Source organism: Oreochromis aureus, linkage group 14 (assembly GCF_013358895.1).
Source record: "Oreochromis aureus strain Israel breed Guangdong linkage group 14, ZZ_aureus, whole genome shotgun sequence".
Lineage (NCBI taxonomy): Eukaryota > Metazoa > Chordata > Actinopteri > Cichliformes > Cichlidae > Oreochromis > Oreochromis aureus.
Window position 1 is genome coordinate 4,539,888 of NC_052955.1, and position 24,957 is coordinate 4,564,844.

General features: G+C 39.3%; 1 protein-coding gene, 1 long non-coding RNA gene and 3 other non-coding genes across 6 annotated transcripts; 1 reads left to right on the forward strand and 4 right to left on the reverse strand.

The window, feature by feature from the left end:
• Positions 1-335: 335 nt before the first annotated feature.
• On the reverse strand, positions 336-16,725 carry LOC120443630. Its single transcript, XR_005615547.1, has 3 exons — positions 16,647-16,725; positions 1,497-1,667; positions 336-1,133 (listed from the first exon to the last, which is right to left on the reverse strand). It is a non-coding gene; the product is annotated as an uncharacterized LOC120443630 (long non-coding RNA).
• LOC116327779 lies at positions 11,670-11,833 on the reverse strand. The gene has a single exon (XR_004200025.1). It is a non-coding gene; the product is annotated as a U1 spliceosomal RNA (small nuclear RNA).
• On the reverse strand, positions 13,529-13,692 carry LOC116327777. The gene has a single exon (XR_004200023.1). It is a non-coding gene; the product is annotated as a U1 spliceosomal RNA (small nuclear RNA).
• LOC116327782 lies at positions 15,341-15,531 on the reverse strand. Its single transcript, XR_004200026.1, has one exon. It is a non-coding gene; the product is annotated as a U2 spliceosomal RNA (small nuclear RNA).
• A 1,681-nt stretch (positions 16,726-18,406) lies between the features above and the next one.
• LOC116327771 (V-set and transmembrane domain-containing protein 5) lies at positions 18,407-23,565 on the forward strand. 2 transcript variants are annotated; one of them, XM_039622330.1, is made up of 4 exons: positions 18,407-18,942; positions 20,946-21,272; positions 21,869-22,012; positions 22,086-22,294. In XM_039622330.1, exons 1-4 carry the CDS (start codon positions 18,867-18,869, stop codon positions 22,127-22,129), a joined length of 591 nt encoding a protein of 196 aa, XP_039478264.1. In that variant the 5' UTR covers positions 18,407-18,866; the 3' UTR covers positions 22,130-22,294. The 2 variants fall into 2 exon arrangements, with proteins under 2 accessions (XP_039478264.1, XP_031605295.1); XM_031749435.2 differs by lacking the exon at positions 22,086-22,294 and adding an exon at positions 23,251-23,565 and having other exon boundaries at positions 18,411-18,942.
• The last annotated feature ends 1,392 nt before the right edge of the window (positions 23,566-24,957 follow it).

Genomic DNA, 24,957 nt, shown 5'->3' on the forward strand with positions numbered 1-24,957 from the left:
GGTTCAGTGGCAGTGGACAACATGATTTTGTAAAAGCTGTCTTTTGCAACTTTTATCACCTTTTTTTTTTTTTTTTGTTATTTTAATTTGTCTGTTCAGGTCTGCGTCTTCATGTCTGGTGCGCAGAGAATTTTGTTCTTACAAAATAAAAAAAACTTGAATTCAAACTTTGTTGTTCCATCATTCTGACTTTACCGTTCACTAAACATGACCCTAACTGTTTAATAATACAGCTCAGAGGGGAGCGGTGTACTGCAGAGAAAGATCAGCTTTAAGGTTAACCCAGGATAAGGAAGGTCCTATTAAAGCCAACAAAATCAACAAGAATGAGAATATCCAATCAAAATCAGTTTTATTTGGCAACATAGTTCTAAGTTGTCTCCAGAGACAGAGTCAGACTGAGATCTTATTTTTAGCACTGGTTTTTATATAGATCACCTATTCTTGACAATGCACTTTACTGAAGTAGGCACCGCTCAATTCATTTATTTTATGGAGAACTATCAAATAATTATGAAGAAAAAGTCACATTATTATATTTACAGTCCCAGGCACTATTCCTAAATTAACTTTAAAAGGCCAAGAGGTAAGTAAAATACCTTGAAATGTGCATGAGTGACCAAAAGTAGAGCTAACAGACTCTGTTTTAAAACAGAACTTAAACAGCACTAAAATATGCTATAAAAAAGGCAGAACCGAAAATGACATCAATGAAAACTGAAAAACAACCTTTTAAGAGCTGCATTCAAAGTTTAACACTGAAGTCACAGTGATTTCACATGATTTATAATATGGCTCAGTACTGTGTACGGTGCCCACAAGATGCATCCACCCCCAACATCATCTGAGCATCTACGAGCTCCTGGATGGTCTGAGATGGTGTTTACTTCACAGCGTCCCAGAGGATCTCAACTAGATCCAGATCTGAGGAACATGAGGGAGTCTGTGTCATCTACACGCGCCGGGCACTGTTCAGCATCAGAAGAAACTCAGGGCCCGCCGCACTAGCACAAGGTCAGATACCAAGTCAGAGGAATTCATCCTGGTGTTCTCTAGCTGGGCTGAAGGACATCTGGCCTCCGTCCTCACGGAGTCTGTTTCTTTCCAACTGTCTGCTAATGCAGCATCACAGGCTGTGGGGAAGAGAAAACACACTTTATCCCACAAGCTGGTACATTCCAGCTCTACAGCAGCAAAAATAATTAAAGGACCTACACACAAAAACGGGTTAAGCAAAAGAGAACAGCTCAGTAAAATAGTGTTCTGTGTAGCCTGTTTAATTAAAAACCTTAGGGTAACAACTTATTTCATAGTGTATTCCTTGTGTTTTATCAGAAGCACGCTCCCTACTTTTAAGATTAGGCTTTGAACTTTCTTTGCTTTTAAAGCTTATAGGGTTGGATCAGGTGACCCTGAATCCTTCCTTAGTTATGCTGCAATAGGCCTAGGCTGCTCGGGGCTTCCCGTGATGCACCAAGTGTTTCTTTTTCACTCACGCTCTGTTGTGTGGGTTTACAAATGTTCTCTTTCTCCCCTTTGATTTGCTATTGTCCTCTCACATCATCTCATCTGCCTCATCTCCACTTCCCATCCACCTTATCTGGAAATTGGCAAAGCATCCAGGACACACAGAAAGAAGACACTGCCATGACCGTCTGGTTTGGAATCTGGTTTTGGGAGAGGACAAATAATATAACAAAAAGTCATCAGGAAACTGAGGAGCCAGAAAAACCAGCAGTTATCTCTCTTCTCTTCACCTTAATCTCTTTCATGTTTCCACTTTAGCGCTGTAGGCTGGATATTTAAGGCAATACACTGATCTACTCCGCAAACGAGTCAGACGAAGCTTTTGTTTCTGTCATTATGTCCAGTCAGAGGAAAGTCTCACAAACCAGAAAGCTAGAAGGACGTTGGTTCAGTGCAACAACTCATTCAGAAGTTTTATATGAGCTTAAATGAAGCTACTCAAAATAAATTGTATGAATAACAACATTACATCCTGAAGCCCAGACATCGGTATCATATCTGAGACAAGTCAAAATAGTCCATCCCTACAGCAGACAGTTCTGCGTTGTGATTGGTCCCGAGTCTACGGTCACTGTAGACAAGTCTGCATTCATTCATTCAATGACCCTTGTAGATATTTCAAAACCAGGCTTTCCTGTGCTGATAACAGTTTTGCTAAGGACACAAACTATTTGTTCTTTCCACAGTTTGTACAAGAAATATATCTGGCTACTTTAAGCATGAGAATACAGTTGTGTAAAGGTAAACCTTTTACCAGAGAAGGATGTAAGATCAACAGCATGCTGTTAAGGCCCTTTTACATAGAAAGTAGCACTGCGCTCTGAAACCGATCCTTTTCTACTTCTTGCGCCTACAGCGACACCAGGTTCAAACACACTATGAACAAAAACATGGAAAAGTTGATTCTGTGCGTGTCCGAGTTCAACGGACTCATACTACAAACAGAAGAAAATTCTGATTGTGAGAGTTAGCAGCAATACAGATGCTCAGAACACTTCACCACCTGCTTAATGAACCCAAAACAACATCTCTACTCTACTTCTTTTTTTTTTTTTTTTTTAAACAATGTCTTTTAAGTTTTTCATTTATACAGAGAAGAAAGGGGTAACAGATGATCTGTACATTTGGGGTAATTAGCCGAACATTTAAGGCTGTGAAATAAAAGAAGAAGAAAACCTTTACAAACAAACAAGGAAAAAGATGAGTGAATAAAACAAAGATGTATATTGATTTCCCCGCTGCTTATCAGAATCAAAATCAAAATCAGTTTATTGGCTATGTATATGATCAGACAAATACAAGGAATTTGGTTCCGGTAGATGTTCTCTCAAGCAAACAGAAATTCACTGCACACACACACATTACAGCAATTATATAACAAACATGAGCAGGTCATTTTGATGATAACTATAATAAGTAATCTAAACATATATAATAAAATACAGAAAAGTTATGAGGTGGAATGAATTCTTCAGAATGTACATAACGTGCAGCATTTTCATCAGTCTGAGCAGTGTGACAGGTCAACTGTTTAGAAGGGAGATGGCGAGGGGAAAGAAACTGTTCCTGTGTCGGGTGGTCCTGGTCTCCAGGCTTCTGTACATAATCCCTGCAAAATAATCCCATTCATTCCCACCCAGGTCACCGGCCTAAACCTGCACACTGAGTTTACTGAAAAATTCTTTTAGATTTTCAAATGCATCAAGACGGACCCCACATTATTTGAAATTTCCCAGTAGATTTCTGGAGTGAATGTCTTATTTTTCCAGTTTTAGACACGACTCTTGAAAACATATTTGAGTGGGAGGGGCAGCGTCCCAGCTGCAGACCTCAGTGGATTGCCCTCCAAGCCAATCAGGGAACAGAATGATAACATCTGTCTTTTAGGCTACGTTCATTCTGATTGTGAGAGAGTTGCAGGCTCAGAACACTTCACACACCAAGTCTTTTTGAACCCTAAACAACATATCCGATCATGGTATGACAGTTTGAACGGCACAAATCCGATATTTTCAAACCGATCTGGGTCACTTTCCATTATGTGGTACTGAATCTGATACATATCTGATGTTTTAGAAAGCGACTGCTGTTTGAACGGTCATGTCGCATTAAATCTGTGTTTTACGTCACTGACACAAGACAGACGCCAATTATCAGTGCCGGAGAAGACATCGTGAACGCTTCCTGGCCATCCAAATGTAGATGTTAGTGAAACTGTTGGTGAAGACAACGTGAACATTTTGGTTATACTTTTATAATCTGCAGATTCTGACATGAAATCACAACTATCCTTACAAGCACTGTTCCTCTAAATACAGCAATATGCATCATTATTACACAAATATAACTAAAATAACTTTATAACTTAAAGCAAAATTGGGAAACATAAAGTCTGAAATGAGTCTTTATATTAATTCCATCAGTCAAACAATACTGTTTGGTCTGGGTCTAAACAGTGGAGCAGTGTGACATCTTCTGTTTAGAAGGGAGATGGCGAGGGAAAGAAACTGTTCACACTAGAGCGTGGTCCTGGTGTCCATTTTATTTGTAGTGTGAACAAGCAGACAAAAAAATCGGATTTGATTAAAAAAAAATAAATAAAAAAAAAATCAGCAATTGAGCATTATGACCTGCAGTGTGAACGTAGCCTTAGAGGCTGATAGAAGCACCTCATTCCCTCTACTCGACTTTATAACAGCTTCTGCCACGGTGTGATGTCACCATTGATGAGTATGAGCAATGTCACCATATACTAAAGCGTGAGCCAAAAGACTGTTGGGTCAATGGCTACAATTCTTATCTACTTGATTCACAGGGGTTGAACCAGGACATTCAATATGTTTTTAACCCATACATACACAGATAGATGACAATGAGCTACCCTTTGTCCCTCCTTGAAAATGAAACACAAGACTCTGAAAATGTATAAGAGCGGATTACCTGACAGATATAAATCAAGACCTTAAGGCATCTGCCTTAAGGTCTTGATTTACCCCTGGATGATTTTCCTGCCACCTGCAGAGTAGTATATGGATGTTCTGTATTTATTGAATAATACAGGTTTGTTTCAGAAGAGCGTGATTTTTCCTCAGGCAGGGCTCTAGAGTGCGACCAAATTTTTCAATGGTGCAACTAAAAAAAATCCTAGGCCATCCAGTGCAGACCTTTTCCAGTTAAAAAAAAAAAAAGACAACGTTGGAGAAACTCGAACATTTTCGTGTACTTTAAACCAATCACAGATAGTCAGAAATTTGGAACTCTCTGATTGAAGTGTTCCAGTTGAAAGTGCAGGTGGATATTATTAGGCAATATACAATTCATTAAATCTGAATCGACTTTTAAATATAAATGTGTTTTGCAAGTTTCTTTTTATTTATTTATCAGTTTATTTTACTATTTGGTCTTTTTTTTTGACCTGTGTGTATGACATAGTATCCTTTTTATGCTATTCATGCATGTACTATTTTCAGTTCATATGGAGCGTTATGTCACCCCTCTTCCTCATCATTAATGTTCTAGTCCAACATCTACTTGGGTGTGAAAAAACCAATTAACCAATACCTACTTATGATATGTCAGCTGACCTATCTGTGAAGTTTTGACTGGTTAATTTGAATTTTTTCTGTTTCCTGTCTTGTATTTAAGCTATTTTTTTTTTTACAATGTTTTACTATGACCCTGATGAAGGCCACAAGCGAAACTTTGGTCAATTATTAAAGCTGTTCTTCGTTTCTCAAGTGTTGCTGGGTTCCTCACCATTCTTGAGTTCTCCATGCACCTTATAGCAGGTGAAGTTGTGCCAGGATTTTTGCTGTGTTTTACCAGAATCGCTAGAATTCTGGTTAAAGATCACAAAACTATTTCAACAACCACCGACATTCAATGATGTTTTAACCCATTCCACACAAAGATATAAACAATGAGCTACCCTTTGTCCCTCAGAAAATGAAACACCCAACTCTGAAAATGTACACACCGCGGATTACTTTGACAGAAAGGCATCTGCAGTGATGCTCACACATTTGCCTTGAAGTCTCACATGTATCAGTACTAGAGCTGGGCCTGAGAGTATATATGGATGTTCTGTATTTATATCACGATGTTTCAGAAGAGCGTTTTTTTTCATTTCAGGCGATAACGATATATATCACGATATAAGCCAAATAACTATATTTGTAGATTTAAATGTGCAGTTGCTCACAAGTAAAAAAAAAATAATCAGCAGCTTGTCTTGATTTTAATATTTATTTCTATACCAAGTTCAACAGGGCAGATGTCAGGAACATCTCTCTGATTTTTCAGATAAATAAAGGCAAATATTGTAACTTGAATAAAAAGGCAGCCGCTAAAGCGATTAAGTTTCAAATCTGAACAAACAAAACAGAAAAACTAAATTGTCAATTCCACTTTCAAAATATTAATTATTTATTTTAGTTTGTTTTATAGAAGAACAGACAAAATTATTTACTTTTTGTCAATATCAAATTTACTAGTATCCTTTTATGAAATTCTCAATCTCTATTGTTGTATAGCTTTATGGACTTTATGAATCCTTTATCATCTGCAACTGAAAATAGTTGTGGATGATCACTATACCTACTTGTCCCTAACTCAATTTCTCTCTCTCTCTCTCTCCCTCCCGCTATGTCAGCTGTGCTATCTGCGACTGTAGTTTTGACTGCTTAATTTGAATTTTTCAAGTTTCGCGTCTTGGATTTAAGCTAAAAAAAAGTTTTAGAATGTGAGACTATGAAAGATGAAGGCCCAAGCGGCTCGCGATAATTAGCCGGCTGTTCTTCGTTTCGTCAAGCCATTTGGAGTTCCGCTTTTTATTCATTCATCTTCTCCATGCACCTTTCCAGGTCCGTTACCAGCGGCTGGCTGTGTTTTAACAAATCACATGCCAGAATCACTGTGTTGCTCGTAAAACTATTTCAACAACCACCGCTGCGCAAATGATTGCAGATAAACGGATTCCACACAAAGACATAAAATTTGGATTGGCTCAGAATCTTTCTTTTTTCTTTTTACCCGAGCAAGAGAGAGAGAGGTCTATCGACACATAGTTTAATTTTTCACGAAGGCATCTGCAGTGATGCTACATATCTTATCGATTTAAGTCTCCCATGTAATCAGTACTGATAAATGATGAGAATTATAATATTTCTGACTGTCTGAGGCAAAACTGAATTGAATCGAATGGATTGTAGAAATCAGTGATGATACCCAGCCCTAGTGAGTAGCCTAGGCCCGACAGAAAAAAATCTTGGACAGTTTTACGGAATGTTGCTTAAACTTAAACTCAAAAAGCCAGCTGAAAACCTTAAACTTCCCTACATACAAGTCTGTCCATGACTACGCCGCTGTCACACTGCCAGGTTCACGGTGCCCTGAGCAAGCTTGCGAAATTTTTAAATGCAACAGAGATAAATGTGAGAAACACAGCCAAGATATTTATAGTCAGGGGTACACATAAGTGGTCTGCAGGTGCGCATTCGCTGTCAAAATAAAAGACGTGCACCAGATAAGAACGTGCGTTTGTGTACATAAGATTTTCTGGAGGAGGACAGACATTTGTTTAGAACTCTTAAAAGATGTCGAAGAAGCAAGCTCCTTTAAGCAATTACTTTGGTGTTCCTCCACCTCCAAAGAAATGTCAGGAGTCCGAATCACAAAAGAAGCTCGTATTCTTGGAAAAGTGGTTGCAGGAGGTGAGCTGGCTTCAAACAAATGATGAACGCACAGAGATGTGGGGCAGAATATGCCGTGAAAATCCCACTCTAGCGGACAAAAACAGAGCCTGTTATATGTACGCAAACACGCGTTGCAACTTCTTATCTGGTGCGCGTCTTTTATTTTGACAGTGCATGCGCACCTGCTGACCACTTATGTGCAGCCCTGTTTATAGTGCTATTGAAGAGTATTAGCAAACTGGTGGCTTAGGAAATGAACTATGCTATCTTGCTTTTGAGTCCAAACACCAAAGAGTGTATGAAGAACGTATGCCAAGAGAACCAAGAGAACCTGACAATGTTCTCTTGACAATGACATTGTCATTGTCAAGAGAACAATGACAATGTCAATGTCAATGACAATGACAATGAGAACATTGTCAGGTTCTCTTGACATTGTCAAGAGAACCTGACAATGTCAGGTTCTCTTGACAATGTCAGGTTCTCTTGGGTCAGAACACAGACCAGAAGCTTAAATCACAGCAGAGGCCCCTGAGACAGTTTAGGAAAATGTACTGCAGCAAGCAGGTGTGTTTTATAGCATCAGAGACTGGTGTGGCAAGCATGTACGTGGCTTAACAGGCCTGAACAGTTTTTATATTTAGTCAGTGGTGCTGTTTGAACAGGTGAATCTCACCTTATCAAATGCATGCATCCAGAGGCATCCAAATTATTGTGGATTATTGTAAAGCAGAGAAGGCTGACATATCCCCACCTAAAGTGCTATTAAGTGCATTCAGGGCAATGCAGCCTTTAACGTTGCACTCTTTGCTCAAGCTACCCAGAAATCTCAAAGCAGTCCCATAAGCAGCAATTCCAGTATGTTATTGTCTATATTGTGTGTCAGACATCAACGCATCCATTTTTCCCTTTAAATCTCAGACAGAAACAAAATGGTTCCATCATTTACTACTACAGACAGCTTTACTACAACGTAAATGTCCCCAAACAGTGAGGGTCACTACACTTTGAATACAAAAACATAAATGACATCTCCCTTCAACTTTGTTAGCTAACCTTTTTATTTCCAACTTTTTATCTACACCTGAGGCAACCCACAGGCCGAGTCCAGCAGCAGCAACAATCACACCCAAATTTCTCCAGAAATGGTACAGTTTGGGTGGTATAATATCTCTGCTCCTCAGCAAGCAGGAGTCCGTCTGGAGTCTGGTTTGGTTGCTTTGCTGACTTTTCTTTCACTTCCAGTTACTCATTCAAAACAACAGTGATATAAAAAAACACTCAACATTTCTTACTAAGTTGGTTTTAATTCAATAAAATTTGGGTAATTTAAACTTAATTCCCAACTCATGATCCTGTTTTTTGGTATGATACCAAGTCTGGTTAGTCCTCTCTGTTTTCTCTTAATCTAACTCCAAAACAAAGCTACACACAAAGAACATGAGCAAAGGTTGTCACTGACTGACAAATGACAGACGTATTAATAACCCTGGATAGTTTCCTAGGCAACCAGAGCCTGAATGCACGCCTGCAAATGTCATCTGTTACGTTCTTTGCTTAGGCGTGTATGAACGCAACAAGAAGATGGCCCACTCACACACCACCCAACTAAGTACACAAACCACAATATCTTCTAAAAGTGCTAAGCAGCCATTTATTTTCTTCAGCAGTGAGCAGTGCCAAAAATAACAAACAAAACTCCCTACTGGTCCCTATGCTTTCCTACACAAAAATAAACACCAACCAAAAGACAATCCACTTACCTAACTTTCTAACAAAAAACAGGAGAAAACTTAATCAACAAAAATGGCTTCTCACACCTACTAGGCTGCTGCAGTGAAGAATATGTACAAAGTGAACAAAATACACGATTGCTACTTGACAAGACTATTTACAACTATTTACAAACTAAGATTCTAACACCAGACACACGAGTGGAACATGGCGGATACACAGACAGACCAGCAACCACAAAGACAGAAGACGCGACTTAAATACACACAGCGAAACACAGGGAGATTACACACAGGTGGGGAACACAGCTGGGAATAATCAACCAGACTAGACAGAGGTAAAACTGAACACACTCACATGAGACGCAGACCTTCACAATAAAACAGAAAACGAGAACTCTACACCAAAACGCAGACCTGACACTGAGAGACAGACAGACAGAATGACACATGGAACCTGAACTAAACTAAACGTGAGATACAACCGAGAACAAATCCTTAAACATGACATAAAACAAAACACTGACAACATTAAATCATAACACATCACTATAAAGTAATGTGCCAGAATAGCTAGGTTTCTTTTGACAGACACTCCTTAATGTGACTGGCGGTCGGAAGTTGCCAAAATCACTGCAGCAGTACGCAAAATGCCTATGTCCTGTTGTGTTTAATGCTCCAGTAGGTCGACCAGAGAAACTGTCAGCGGTATTCTTAGGTACCAAAATAGCCGTTAAGAGCCAAAACCGCATTCTAACCGCGCGTAGGAAAAATGGATTTTAAATTTAGTTACAGTGCGGAGCAGAGTCTGCCAATGCCCGTGTCTGCAGCGACCACTTCGTCAGAGGTAATGTTATGTTTGCAAACGAACTTATTAGTCATTTTGTCGAGATTAACGCTGACAGTGCTTTTAAGTTAGTAGTCTAATATTTTGATTGGGACTATTCACATGCTTTGGATGACGACCGTGAATGAGCTGCAATCATTACTCTACTCCTTGCAATGCAAGCATCAGAGGTGTCTCGGACTTTTTGGTTTACCTTGAAACAAACAACTGTCACTCTTTATAGTCATGTTTGTTGACGCATAACCGCTCCGCTCTGATAATGTAAAGCAAATGAACAAACACTGCAAACACAGTCGGTTGATTTTTGTTCCAAGAAGAGGACCCACCCGCTGATCAAACACTCTCCTTAGCTGAGCACAGCTTTCATTTGACTAACAAGTAAAGCCTGGAGTAAGCAAAGGGTGATAACCACAGTCACTTCTTAGTTTTACTGTTGATCAACCCTGACAACACAAAGAATACGGATCACGTCTGCATATTTTTAACTATCTGTTTACATCTCTCCTCAGACTGGAACCTGTTACACTTTGCTGCTCTCCTGACTCTCCACAGTGTCCTCCATGTTTGTAGCCTAGGTGGCCTCCGCATCGTTCAGAACCACGGGTTTATTGCCGGAGATGCCTTTCAGACACTCCTGAATGTATTTGCCAAACACTCCATCACAACCATCCATTGCTGTCAGCTTTAATCTCGTCCTTTTTAAGGGTAACCGCATTAACGCGCTCTGTTATCCCAGCTGTCATAGGGCCCGAGCATGGGGCGGGGTGTCAATACGCCCTGCGGTTAGGTCGCCAGTCTGTCGCAGATTAACTAACACAGCACGGACAAAATACATTTTTGAAATTCACATTCACGACTGCAACATTACTCACTGACTAGTGGCATCAGTGTTGGATTTCCATCTCATTCTTAACAACTATAACCCGCCTCCGCTGCATGTCTCCGAATGAAGTAGGCTGCACTCAGTCGGTTGATTTTTTGCAGAAGAGAGATTTATCAAACACTCTCTTTAGCTGAGCACACACACAGACTAACAATGAAAGCCTCTGTAAGCAAAGGACGATAACCACAGTCACTTCTTAGTTTTATTGATTAACCCTGCTAACACAAAGAGCTGGCTAAGCTGCACTTGGCTTGCAGTACACCCCTCAGACTGGAACCTGTTACACTTTGGCTCGTCCCTTGGTTGTAGTTAGGTGGTTTTGAATACGGGTTTATTGGTGGAGATGCCTTTACTGAAGATATTAAATCAGTCCACAAAAAAATTTTTTTTTACTTGTTTAGTAGTAGTTATGTTTTAACAATTGAAATTGCTTTGTGGCTGTTGTGATCCACTTTGTTTGGTCATATTACCGTATTTCATGGTAAAATTACCGGGGTTGGAGAGGCTGTAGAGAACAGTACCTACAGGGCTGTGGTAAACATTTGTCAATCTGACATAGTAAAACCTTATGAGTGTTAGATTAGTGCACTTTCAGCTATGTAAGCAAAAATAGTGTTCAAGTCACAAACCTAATGTTGTTTTAATAATAAATAAATAAATAAAACTGTTCATTTTAATCTGCAAAATCAAAGATGAGAGGATATTTATTTTTCTCCGTGTGGTGATTTTCAATCAATACTGGACACAGAATGAGAAAGACCTTCAGTAATAAAGTTTAGAGACAAAGCGCAGACCAACTTGAACAGCTCTATCTCCCTTTAGTGGAGAAAAGAGAGAACTAGAAATTGTACTGAACATATGAGCCACAGCAGCCAGTCCTGACATTAATCAAAACACCCACATTTCCCTGGAATACTCAATAAGAAAAACCTGTGAGTCAGACTGAGCAACTACATTTTTGTGTTTGATTCCTTTGAACATGTGATCAGGGGAGAGCGCGAACGCAGTCCCCCACTACCAGAAATTATGCAGTCGAGATTCCCACATTTGGGGAATTCGCAGGGGTCAGCACAACCGGAGTGCAATGGCTGAGCCTCGCCCTGGGTGAACCACCTTCTTGATCATGGTATCTCCCCTGCCAGGTAAGTATGAGTTGTTCATCTCGCACTTGGGGGACTCTTTCACACACAAACCCTGCACACTCACGGTGCTCACAATCCCACTATCAGCACAAACACAGCCTGCAGGAGGCTGGGACTACACACTATTTATATACACATGAAGCAGCTTCCAACAGAGCCACATCAGGTTATTTAGTTTTAAAAATACAGAGAGACTTTCCCATCATGCATTGCTGCATCTGTACAGTAAAAGCTAACTGAAAGATCACAATTTTTCATCCATTTAACCTCCTTAAATCCACCAACAAACCAACAGGAAGTTCAAGTAACTCCAAGTTAAATCAAACTGCAGCTGAAAACCGTTTAATTCACGTCTGATGTTCAGAAAAAAAGACAAAAAACACATAAAAGCACACGGTTTCTGCTAACAGCACAACCACTTCCTGTTCCTTTGTTCTCTGCTGCTGAACAGCTTACTGTCCTACTGATGCTGCCCCCTACTGTCCTGGAGCAGGAACACTCACTTTAATGATGATTTCAAGCTACATTCTGCAGCTTCAGATTCATCTCAATATTTGACTCTCATTGTTTGACTCAGTAGGTCAAACAAAACTATTTGAACCTGTCACTGCTTTTATTGGAGATTCATTCACATCTGGCTCCATTCCATTTCTAATTGCTCTTGGCCGACTCTCGCTCTTGCCATTTGATTACTCAATGCGAGTCCATTTTTAAACGTCTGCAGCCAGTACCAGGCTTTGGGCATTTCCTCTCTGGGTTGTAAATTTGCTGTACTCTGAATGTTTACCTTGACCAGTGATAACAGTGAGAAAGACAAGATCGACTGACCTATCAGAAAACACAGATTAGGGACGACTCCACCGCATGAGTTTCCTGCAGCTCACAGGGACCAAGAACAAATGCTGCAGCTGGAGTTGAGTTTAGGCCCTTCTGCACATAACAAAGCCTGGACTGCCATGACTGCAGAAGTATGCTTCTTCTTCTTAGAGAGGACATCCAAGCCAGTGGAAGAGAAGTATGTGGTACACCTGAACTAACAAATATAAACGTCATGCTTGGTGATAGAGCTGGGCGATAGAACGATAACGATATGTATTGCGATAACTTTTTCTCGATAGAAAAATGAAACTATTGCGATAGACCTCATTCTCTCTTCTCGATAGAAAAATGAAACTAAATTAAGATAGACCTCAATCTCTCTCTCACGTGACTTGTCTCTTAAAAAAAGCCACACAACAGAAAAATAAACACCAAAACACTAAATATCTGTTTCTGTGATTTCTTTGAACATGTGAGCCAATCCAAATTATGCAGTCGAGATTCCCAGCGCAATGAGCCGAACCAATCAATTTCAATTTTCAAAATTTTTTATTGTTCAACACAAAAAAACAGTACAAATTCTTAAACTTTCGAAACAAAACTAGAAATGTCAAGAAGGAAAACGTCAAACTCTCCAATGAAGAAAAATAAAAAATAAAATTAAACCTTAAAATTAAAGATTTCATAAGGGGTCCCATATTCCAATTTTTCCAAAACCACACACCACCTAACAAGTCTACTGGCCTCTTGTGGAGAAAAGTGGGAACTTCAAGATTCTACTGAACAACTCAGGCACAGCAGATGCTCCTGTTAACTCAACACCAAAATAATACTAAACTACTACCTGGGTATCTATTTTTGTCTGTTTTCTTTGAACATGTGATCAGGGGAGAGCGCGAACGCAGTCCCCCACTACCAGAAATTATGCAGTCGAGATTCCCACATTTGGGGAATTCGCAGGGGTCAGCACAACCGGAGTGCAATGGCTGAGCCTCGCCCTGGGTGAACCACCTTCTTGATCATGGTATCTCCCCTGCCAGGTAAGTATGAGTTGTTCATCTCGCACTTGGGGGACTCTTTCACACACAAACCCTGCACACTCACGGTGCTCACAATCCCACTATCAGCACAAACACAGCCTGCAGGAGGCTGGGACTACACACTATTTATATACACAGGAAGGAGCTTCCAACAAAGCCCCATCAGGTTATTTCGTTTAAAACATACCGAGAGTCTTTCCCATCATGCATTCCTGCATCTGCACAACAAAAGCTAACTGAACGATCACTATTTTTCATCCATTTAACCTTCTCACATCCCCCAACAAACCAACAGGAAGTTCAAGTAACTCCGACTCAAATCAAACTGCAGCTGAAAACGGTTTGATTCACGTCTGATGTTCACAAAAAAAGAAAAAACAAAACAAAACACAAAGCACACACATTTCCTGCTAACAGCACAACCACTTCCTGTTCCTTTGTTATGTGCTGCTGAACAGTTCACTGTCCTCCTGCTGCTGCCCCCTAATGTCCCGGAGCAGGAATACTCACTCTTATGATGGGATTTTACAAACTGGATATTTTAACAGTTTAACCTACAGTATGCAGCTTCAGAATGAGCACACGGCATTCCTAAAAACAACACTGGACAATAAAATCTCCATGAAGGGAACCACTCATGTCATCACGGTACCTAACAATCACTGACCATCTAAAAAGATCTGTTTGTAGCATTTCAGCACCTTTAGTTTCAAAACTGTAAAATGTAACTTAGCAAATAGTGATGTATAAAGTATCATTATTACATCATTTAATATGGTCCAAGGCTTTCAGATCTCTCTGACACCACTCTTATTCTGTTTTAGCCATTCTGGTCTTTTATCTCATTGGATGATTTATGCATCACGTATGTGTACTTGTGTGTGAATGTGTACACTTTTGTATATGTATGTGCATATTTGCATGTACACATATATTTTTACAAACATATATAGATGTCTCACAATATTTTCTATGATGTTTTCATCTTATCTATTTTAATTCTTTTTATTTGATAATATTATCCCTCTGTTCAGCACTTTGGCCGACACTTCATGTCCTTTAAATGTGCTATATAAATAAAGATGACTTGACTTACCTTTACTTGCATAAATGTACTTAAAAAAAACCCAAACACTTTTTTCCAGCATGCCATGAGATGCATTTTTTTATCAGCATGTTACTAGCTTTTATAAGTACAACACAACAAATACAACAAAATCTTGCATTATCAATATTTCTTTTTCTATCTTCTGCACTTACTGCTTGCACACACTGTCATCTACGGACCACAACCAGACCTGCAGTTAAAATCAACAGACCAAAGAGTCTGAGGGGGTTACCAAACAGCTCACAGGCAGGACAGCTGATATAAGAACCTACTGTATGATTAGTCTGACCACTTTCAATAGTATTATTATTATTACGATTGTTGTTCTTTTGGACGCTACCAGGTATTTCAACTTGTCCACCTTCACTACCCTCTACTCCTTGCAGCTTCAGCTCAAAATGTTAACAGACATAAATTGGTTTAAAAAACCACAACCCAAGAATAGCAAAAAAGACAGACTTCAATCCGCCTTGACATTGCTGCGTACAGTACTACATTAGACCCACAGAGAAACTAGACATCCACATACTTTATTTTCCACATGTTCAGGGGGGTGCACCGTTCCTGGAAGTACTGCAATACCAGGTCGATGCGTGGAGTGGACGGAGCAAGCCCCTATTCCATCTCCCTGCTCCAAAAATCAATTTAATATATGGTCCCCGGGTAGGGGACGTATCAGATATTAAACTGATAAGAACAGATACTACACTTGATCTTAGCCAAAAGGCCGAGAAGCGATACCAGGAATACGTCGGAGCAGACGGAGTCACTCCCCGCACCGTCTCCCTTACTCACGGTTCGGGAAAAAAAACCCTGCTTTTTTTTCAGGACATATAAAACGGTAGCAATGAGGTCATCAGATTAGTTATAACCAGGTTTGTGTTGATGCCCGTTATTTAAATCTACTAAAGTTCGCAAATAAATAATATCCTGCCTTCCGGTACACGTGGTACGCGTCAGTCCAATAGGCAGCAGAAGACCAAAAACAATAAATATACTGCATTTTTAAGTACGTTCACGCCAAAACCTAGACCCAATATGCCAAGTGAGTGTTATTTTAACTTAATGAAACGGAATAAGCCCATCTGCTTGTGTAAATTAATGTTTTAACAATTCTAGTTAGGAAACACCACTAGCGGCCTCTAGTGGCGCGGAGGGTTAATTGAACTCCAAATTCAACACCCAGAAAAGAAATCTGGAGGTTAAAGCAACAGTTGATATACAGCGAATCGCTCTGACTATAGATGAAAGGTAAAACCGGGTTAATCGTTTTACGTGTACAGTTTGTAAAATAAAGCAGAGTGAATTAACAAATAACACGAGGCGCAGACCCTCCATAAAAGTGCACAAAACACGTGTTTAGGTTAAATTAACTTTAACTCACCTCTGTCACGCTCACACAGCTGTGTCAAATTATACTGACAATTTATAAAAGCGTCCCCTCAGTTCATGACCGCTATAAAGCACGTGAGCGCGGGCACCGTGGTAAACGTGGAGGTGATATGCACAGGCCGCTGTGAAAGCTGATTAGGGGACGGGGGGAAAAACAAAAATTATAATTATTAACTATGCCTGTAGCGCATTTAAAGCAATCTCGTGAGCGGACACGTATTAATTCACCAAAAATACCAAAGTTATAAGTTGTCTTAAAAACTCAGAACGGCTCAATTTAGGCACGCTAGCTGGCTATTTTAGCTAATCCCGACATTGGTGTTGCGTCACACAGAAATTCGTTAAACACAACAAATACGCGACCGAAATTTACCCCCTGGTAACTTTTATCAGAACATAACAGCAAAGTCGGATTAGATAAACGAAATCTCACTTAGTAAAAATGAACTTAGGATAAGTCACCTTCCGGGATTCAACGGCTTCTCCTGTGCACAAGCGGAGGCGGAGCACGTGAAGTTCGAACATGCGCAGAGGTCATGAGTTTGGACGCCAGTAACCGGTACTTTTTTGTTTTTAATTAATAAATCAATTAATGGACGTGCGAAAATACAAAAATACATTCTAGACACAGAAAATAAAACAATAAATAAAATGAAAAAATAATTAATGATAGTCTTTGCCACGGGAATAAAAAGGGTCCCACAAAAACTGAGTTAAGAAAGACTCCTACAGCTGGAGGTTACATACGTTCAACCACCAGTTTACGAATAATAAAACAAGAAAACAAGAAAGTCATGCTCTAAATTTGATTAGAGTCATGTAATTTTAACATTACAGTTTTTTGTATGTTGTGCACGGCTCTTATTTTACAGTCAGTATTATTTTTATTTTTTATTTTATTATAGTGATTACTATTGTTGCTGGAGGTACTGTGATTATAATTATCAGTAACATTGTTTGTTATAGTAGTATTATTATTATTATTAACAAAGTATATCATGTCTGATTTTATCTTTTTATTTTAATTCAGACTTCTTGTTTTTTAGTGAGCTCCAAATATTGTTCTAGGCAGACTGCAGTGATTAAACAACAAAAAACAAATACATTAGTCTCACACAAAACACAGTCACTCACATCCAAGTCAGATCTTATTATATCTCATTTAGGATTTTGAAGCTCATTTCTTTAACTTCATTCTTCTCTAACCATAAATCTACCAAGTGTTCTGGCTTTTATAGCTCATAATGGTAATGGTAGTAGAATTCTTCACAGAGCACCTCATGCTTTAACAGATGCCATCCATTTAACTGAGCTACAACCAATGCCTTTGACTCTCTGTTCATCCATGTACAAATACTCTGAGTGCTTCTTGTTTGTTATTCTATGATGTAACATGTTTGATGCCGGTGCTTTCTTTGTTACTTTATATTGTTATGTCACACTTTGTAACAATTGGTATTTGGGTATTTAGTTCATCTTTAATCATCGTATATTTCATTTTTATTTATTTTTATTGATTCTTAACTAGGGAATGGAGGAGTCTTTTATTTTATTGTAGTGTTGCAATTGAGTATTGCATTGGTTTTACTTGTAAATTGGTTTACAAGTAGTTTTTATAAATCATAAAAAAATTTATATATAAATATCAGTAAAGTAATTATATTATCACTAGAATTATATGTGTCTATGTAGCCACACTGTATTTTATTTCATACTTTTGAAATCTTATTCTTGGTTTAATGTAATTTATTCTCGACCTTGGAGACATTTTATTTTATTTTATTTTTTTATTTTATTTTATTTTATTTTATTTTATTTTATTTTATTTTATTTTATTTTATTTTATTTTGATGTTGTAATTCAGTCTTGTATTGGTTTAAATTGGTATCCAACTTGTTCTTTTGTTTTGTTTTTAATATTCCTTTCATTTATATATGTTGGATTTTTATTGTGTGGTTTTGGTGCGGCCTTGTTTAACACTGGTCTTGGTAAGCACATTAATTATAAAAAACACCATTAGAGTCTTAAATTATTATAAACTAAGTAACAGTGAGAAATAAGACCTGGGTTACCTACAGACAGTCAGCTTTAATATGCCTCCTAAAAGGAAGTTTCATTTGACTGTCACTGTGTGTCTGTTTTTAGGTGCATACATGTGAACACAGTACTTCCTGTTTGACATGTTTTACCAGGTGTGTCGCTGCTTGATTCCACCTGTCCCACTTTCATTTTGTGACAGTGTGTCTGTAGATAGACAATTAAGTGGCTGTAATAGGTAAATTAGAATATATTGCTCAACGGCTTTCAGCCTTCAGTTGTGTGTGAGTGTGTGAGAGAGCGCTGCCACACAAGGACTACATGTTTGCTCAGTAATCTCCGGCTCAACCTGTCTGATAGGTGTGGGCTGGCTGGCAGTGACTTGTGCAGGTATGAAGTCAAATCCAACACAGTCTTGAGAGAGAGGAGGGAAGCTTTTGCACTCCTGACAGACACTCTTACTTTTTACAAAAAAGCAGAAGGAAAGCAATAGAAGAACAACTCTCATAAACTCCAGGAAGAGAGAAGAAGAAGAAGAAGAAGAAACCATGGGAAAAGGTGGAAGACGAGGAGAATGCTACAAAATGTAAAATAACCCAAGGAAGCTTCTTCTGCGGCAGTTCGACAGATGGGTCTGGAATCCTAATGTGGCATTTCAGGCTCTGGGAAATACAAGATGTTGCTGTTTTTCTCAGCATCATGTTATATATGTGCCACCTAGGTAAGCTCAACACATTCCTAATTCTGCTGCTTTATCTATGTGGTACGACCTACCTATGTTTGTTTAACACTTGAAATGTTGGATGAAGTTTCGCTCCTGTCAGTAGAAAGTAAATATAGGCGATCCTGGTAGAAGTAAAAAGGTCAATATTCCCTAATATTATCTAAGCAGAGCACAGGCATGTAGCCATGAAACCGTGCTGAAGCATGATAGGGATTTTATTACATAACGTCTGATCCGTTTCTATTGTTGAGGTCCCGAGGGGGTCAAGCCCCTGCTCTATAACACGATGAGCCCACTCTCTCTTTCTCTGGCTGTATCGTGTTCACTTGTGTCTGCAACCATGTGACAGTCAGAAAGCTGAAGATTGCAGAGTACCTTATCTGAACTATAAAAATGCAACCACTCGACAAAAAAAAAAATCTCCCATACTGACTTGCTTCTCAGTCAGCGCCAGTATTTTTCATTTTAAATTCTTCACCTGTGCTTCATTAAACAAACACACCACCAGCGGAACCAGATCTCTCCCTGACACGCATGTGAAAATATGCATTCAAGCTTGGCCTAAACACACTGCCTCTTATATTCATTCTGATACCTCCCAGCTAGTTTGACCAGTTTTAATCCTCCGGGAAGAGGAGGATGGGGGTGGGGGATCAGACAGAGCAGAGGCAGAGCAGGAGACATGCCACAGTGTTTGTCAGGAACAGCAGCTAACTGTGTCAAGGTGGAATGATTCCTTTTTATGACGCTTGATTGTGTCACACACCAGCATGTTTGTACTCTAATTGCTATCACTGTGACTCAGGTGACTCAGGTATCTGAGTCACTCCCCCACTGTATCCCCTCAGAATCAACAGATTTTTCTTTACAATAACTTCCGTATATCTAATGATAAAAATGTTATCCTCATACTTTGAATATGTTTTGAGTTACAGTCCGTTGAAATACAAAGGTTGGAACATTGTAATCTAAAGCCAAATCTTGTTTTTGTTTCTTTTTCATAACCACCCTAACATAAGATATCATGAGATATGTCTTACTTTCAATAGCAGAGCCACATTAATTTAATGCTAAAGCTAAAGAGTAACAGAAATAAATTGTCATGCTCTTGCAGTTTTGTGCTGTTTTTGTGTTTTCATCTGTACTCTACTGTTTTCTACAAATTCTGGTTCTTGTTGTGAGGTCACTGTCCTTCTAGTAACTCTGACTTTAGATTTTGTGAAGTGAAATTATTGGGCTCTGGTTCTGTTGTCATGTCAGTGTTCGTTCCTCCAGCTGAGTCGTCTGTTTCTGTGATCCTGTTTATTCTGAGTACTGTTGTATGTGTGTTTATTTCTTGTTTTACTTTGATAGACACTTTTCTCATGTGTCATGTTTCCGCTTCTTACTTCCTGTCTGCGTTGACTTTCTAATCCCCAGGTATTCCCCAGAGTATGTAGTCCTGTCTCAGCCAAGTAAAGGCTCATTGTCATTTCAATCTGCCTACGTGCCCTATGCTTGGGTCCTCTCTCCACCATGTTATGACACATGTATTGTTAACCTGGATGTTTGATCTTTTTTCTGATGATTAACTCGAGAAAACTTCAAATTTTGGTAAACTTTTAAAGGTTGTATCACCTTGCAGGATAGGTGGCTGGATAAAACCAGTTATAGTACAGGAAAGGTCTCCCTTTACATGTATTTTGATATCAGGATCAGTTCAAAATGTTGTAATTTAACACCTGTGAATGCAGCTTATGGCTGTTGAAGGAAGCAACAACACTGTGTTCACATGTCCTGTATAATAGTTTGGAAGTACCACTTTAATAAAACAATTTTAGGACTTTAGGAGAAATCCTAGAAGAGTCTGGATCACCGATCATGTCTTTTTGCAATTTGCTGCTGTGTTCATTTTCTTCTGATGCAAAGCAGAATTTCCCTTTGACTTACATTCAGCTGATTTTAGAATAACCCAGAAAATAAACACTAATGTATGCATGTATGTTCATGTGTTTGTTTAGCTGGAGCCATTTCCATATACTCTCCTCAGAGGAGCCTGATCCGCTCTGTGCAGGACGATGTGATCTTCTCAGTGAATTTCACCTGCAGCGAGATCCCAAACATACAATGGACTTTTATGTCAGGATTGGTGAGCCGGATGATAGGGACCTGGCAGCCTGGGGGGTACACCAACATAACGGAGGACTACAGCAGCCGGGTGCAGGCCTATGACAACGGTTCGATGTGCCTGTCAGACCTGCGGCTGCAGGATGGTGGATTCTACGTCGTCACCATCACAGAATCAACCGGGAGCAGCAAGGATTTTGGTTTCGTCCTCAAAGTAAATGGTGAGACTCTTTACATAAAAAAAAAACAAAAACAGAAAACTAACACACGAGGGAAAAGGGGCAAAAAAGAAAGAAACAGTCCTGTCAGAACAGCTCAGTTTTTAAAGCTTAAGGTAATTAACAGCGCTTCTGTCATACCTGTACAAAGAATTTCTTCACAGGATTTAAAAAAGCAGCACTAATCGTGATTGGAGCATGAACAAAAGCCCTGGGCTTCAGTTTGATGTAGTCTGACTGGCATTGTGGTAACAGTTCTTTGGATTTAAGGACGACAGCCCTGCCCAGATTTCCCAAACATGGCATCTGTGGTTATTAGAGGTAGGCTCAGAACTGTTTTCCACACCAGACAGAGTAACTCTAAAGCAAATAAACTATGAAAATGAAGAAGAATGTGAAGAATGAAGAATGGCAGATGTGCTGTGATAATTTTAGGGAGGAATGAATGCAGGAAGGAAGAACATATGGATTGACCAAAGAGGGGATTCTTTTTTTAATAAGTGAACATGATGAAAAATGATCTTTAATAAACATATCAGCCTTATCAGAAGTTGAGTTTGCAGTAAATAAGATGTGGCTCCTGTGTTTCTGTCCTGCAGAGGTTCTGTATGAGGACCTTCAGTACCTTACTGTCTCTTTTTTGGCCCTGGCCTGCTTGGCCGGCCTTCTTATGCTCGCCATGTGGCTCCTGGACAAGGCCTACAAGAAGATAATGGCATGCAAGCGCAGGAGAGAGATGCCAGGTAAACTCACGTGTGAACAGCAAAATCCATTTCAGTGATTATCCTCTAATGGTGTCAATCATTGTGCATTCAGGTGATGCCAGAAAAACAGATTTACAACTTGGAAATTTCTTGTGAATACCCATTCAGAAAATTTCGGATTGCTGGCATTGCTCAAACATATCCTTCCATGATTTCTTGTATGGATAAGTGCTGAAAACGTTCATAACCAAAAAAGGTCACTCTACATGGAGGACAACTATGTAACCAAAATAAATAAATAAATACATCAAAATAAATAAATTTGTGTGTCTGCTTCTCCTACAAATATCCATAGTGTTTTACAGAATTTCTTACATTTTTGTGGCAATGATAATGGAAACACTACAGGACACGTTTATACACATTCATTCATAGAATACATTATTGTCTGCACTAAACAGGCACAGTCTGAACTACATGCAGTTTAACAGGTAGTCCATGGACAGACCTGCTGCTTTCAGGAATTTTGGGGCATATTTGCAGGCCAGTTTCCCAAAAACTCTCCCTGGTGCTGAGGATGAACAGTTGGTGCAGTTTTAGTCATAAAGCTCTGTCATGCAGAAGTTTGGGGTACAAATTTTGAACACAGAAAAAGTGTCATCAGATTCTGATCCATCATGCAACTGGAAAGGGTCCAACTTACAGCGGCTTAATTTTTCAGCATGACAATCATCCCAAACACACTGCTAACGCAGTAAACGCACACCTGGATAGAAAAACACACAGTGGAACACCATCAATCACGAACTGGCCTCCTCAGAGTCCTGATGCAATATTATTGAAGCAGTGTGGGATCATCTTCAGAGAGAACAGAACACAAAGCAGCCAAATCCAAAGAATAGCCAGGAGAACTATTCCTAAAGACTACTACTAAATAAGTTACAAACTGGTTCCTGAATGAGGCAAATAAAACCTCATAAAGTGTCTGAAATGTGGCTGCTTTTTTAGGTAATGGGTGAAACAGTAAAGAACAACATTTTTTGAATAAACACGTTTGTGTGTTGTTTTATCTAAAGTTTAAATGTGTTCTTCTTACCACTGCACGATTGTGTGGAGAATAAATATAGGTTGAAAGGTGTGATGGTTGACTTTGGTTAGACTCTATTATTGTTTCAAAGTAAGAGCGTGTTTGAGTACAAAGGTCTGTGAAGACCTATTATAGTTTTGTTTGTTGTCTTAATGATGTATTGACACTTTAATCCTCCTTTTTTTTGCAGAAAACGATGTGACTGAGCTGCAGATAATGAACATCTGAGTGATGACTCACCTGAAATGGCCAATCAAAGCTGTCAGTTATACAACATGAGGACATACTTTTGAAGGTGGAATGTTGTGTACATAAAACTGTCCTCTTTATAAAATCTAGTAACTTACAGCTCAAAGCATGACTGGTCAGTCATGAATACCTGCACTGTGTTGATATTTTGTACTGATATTGATATTTACAGATGACTGTCACTGAATGAGTGAATGTAAATATACCACCGATGACACAGGAACACAATAAATCTTGTATTTATTCTCTAAGCAAAGAAACTGTGTGACTTAATTTTACTCATGACCAAGGGTTAAACTGGGCTGGTTTAATTAATAAGCGATTAAATCAGATAGGCAGATTATTTCATTATAACATGAAACGAGTTACGTTTTTGTGTGCTGCAGGCCGGCAATACTTTCAGCTGAGGCCTTGAAAACACTGGCTCAGCAAATCAGAAAGTAGTGTAACTAAAGTTGTGACCCAAGTAGTCAAGTAGTAATTGCAGTTTGCTAAATCCACACAGACCCATAAAGCTGCCGTAACACAGGTCAACTGATCATGGCCTGCAAAAGGAAGGAAGGAATGCAGAATAAAGAATGAATGAATGTAGAAACAAAAGAAAAGAACTGTTCTTCTTTTATTACCTAAAGAAAAAATATCCGGTTCACATTGCAAATGATTTTGTGATTCTTAGTCAGCTGTCTCCTCCCTCGTGCCTACACAGGAACTTTAGGTTCCCCACCTGCCTGAAGGTCCAGAGTCCAGACTCAAAGTTAGTTTATCTAAAATGCTGTCACATCAGACAAATGGAGTGGTATTAAAACTGCACCCATCTACTCTGAGCTCAAAGCCATAGTCACACATTCTGTTTGCTAAACACACACACACACACACACACACACACACACACACACACACACACACACACACACACACACACACACACACACACACACACACACACACACACACACACACACACACACACACAGAAACTTGTTCCTCCCAGCAAACCAGCCTGTTCCAGAAAATAGGTTTAGTGAAAATTTGGGAGTTCACTAAACTTTTGTTCCCATGTTGGAATACAGTCCTAAAACGACGTTGAACTTAATGTGGACAAATTTAAAGTTTGAACCGGCAAATCCCTAAACTCAGTTTTATAAACGGTGTCTCTTTGATCCATAGTGTTAAAATCTCCCAATTCTTTTAATCTTTGGGCTGAAGGAAGGACAATACTCGGTGTATAAATGCTCAATCAACAATTATTTATTTCCATACAATTCAACACTTTATGAGCATAAACCATCATGATGGGGAGACCTGCCTGCAGAGGGTCACAGCAAATCTCGAAATGGTGACGGGTTACTCAACCTCTTATAGCCTCTAGTGGCCCCCACCTAGTCGTAAAAATCTAAACCTTCACATGTTTTCTAATTCCTAGCGAGCCTGACTTATGGCCTTGGCTCCCTGTCTTTCTGCTCTCTGTAAAGGTGGGGGTATGGAATGTGGCCTGTCTCTTCTATTATCGGCACAAGGTCCTCTGCACCCAACATTCTCTTCATGGTTCAGCAGTATGAAATGTCAAGAAACAGTGTAACACATTCACAGCAGATCAATGGTACAGGATAATACACACCTATCTAACAAATCTAATGATTGTCACCTT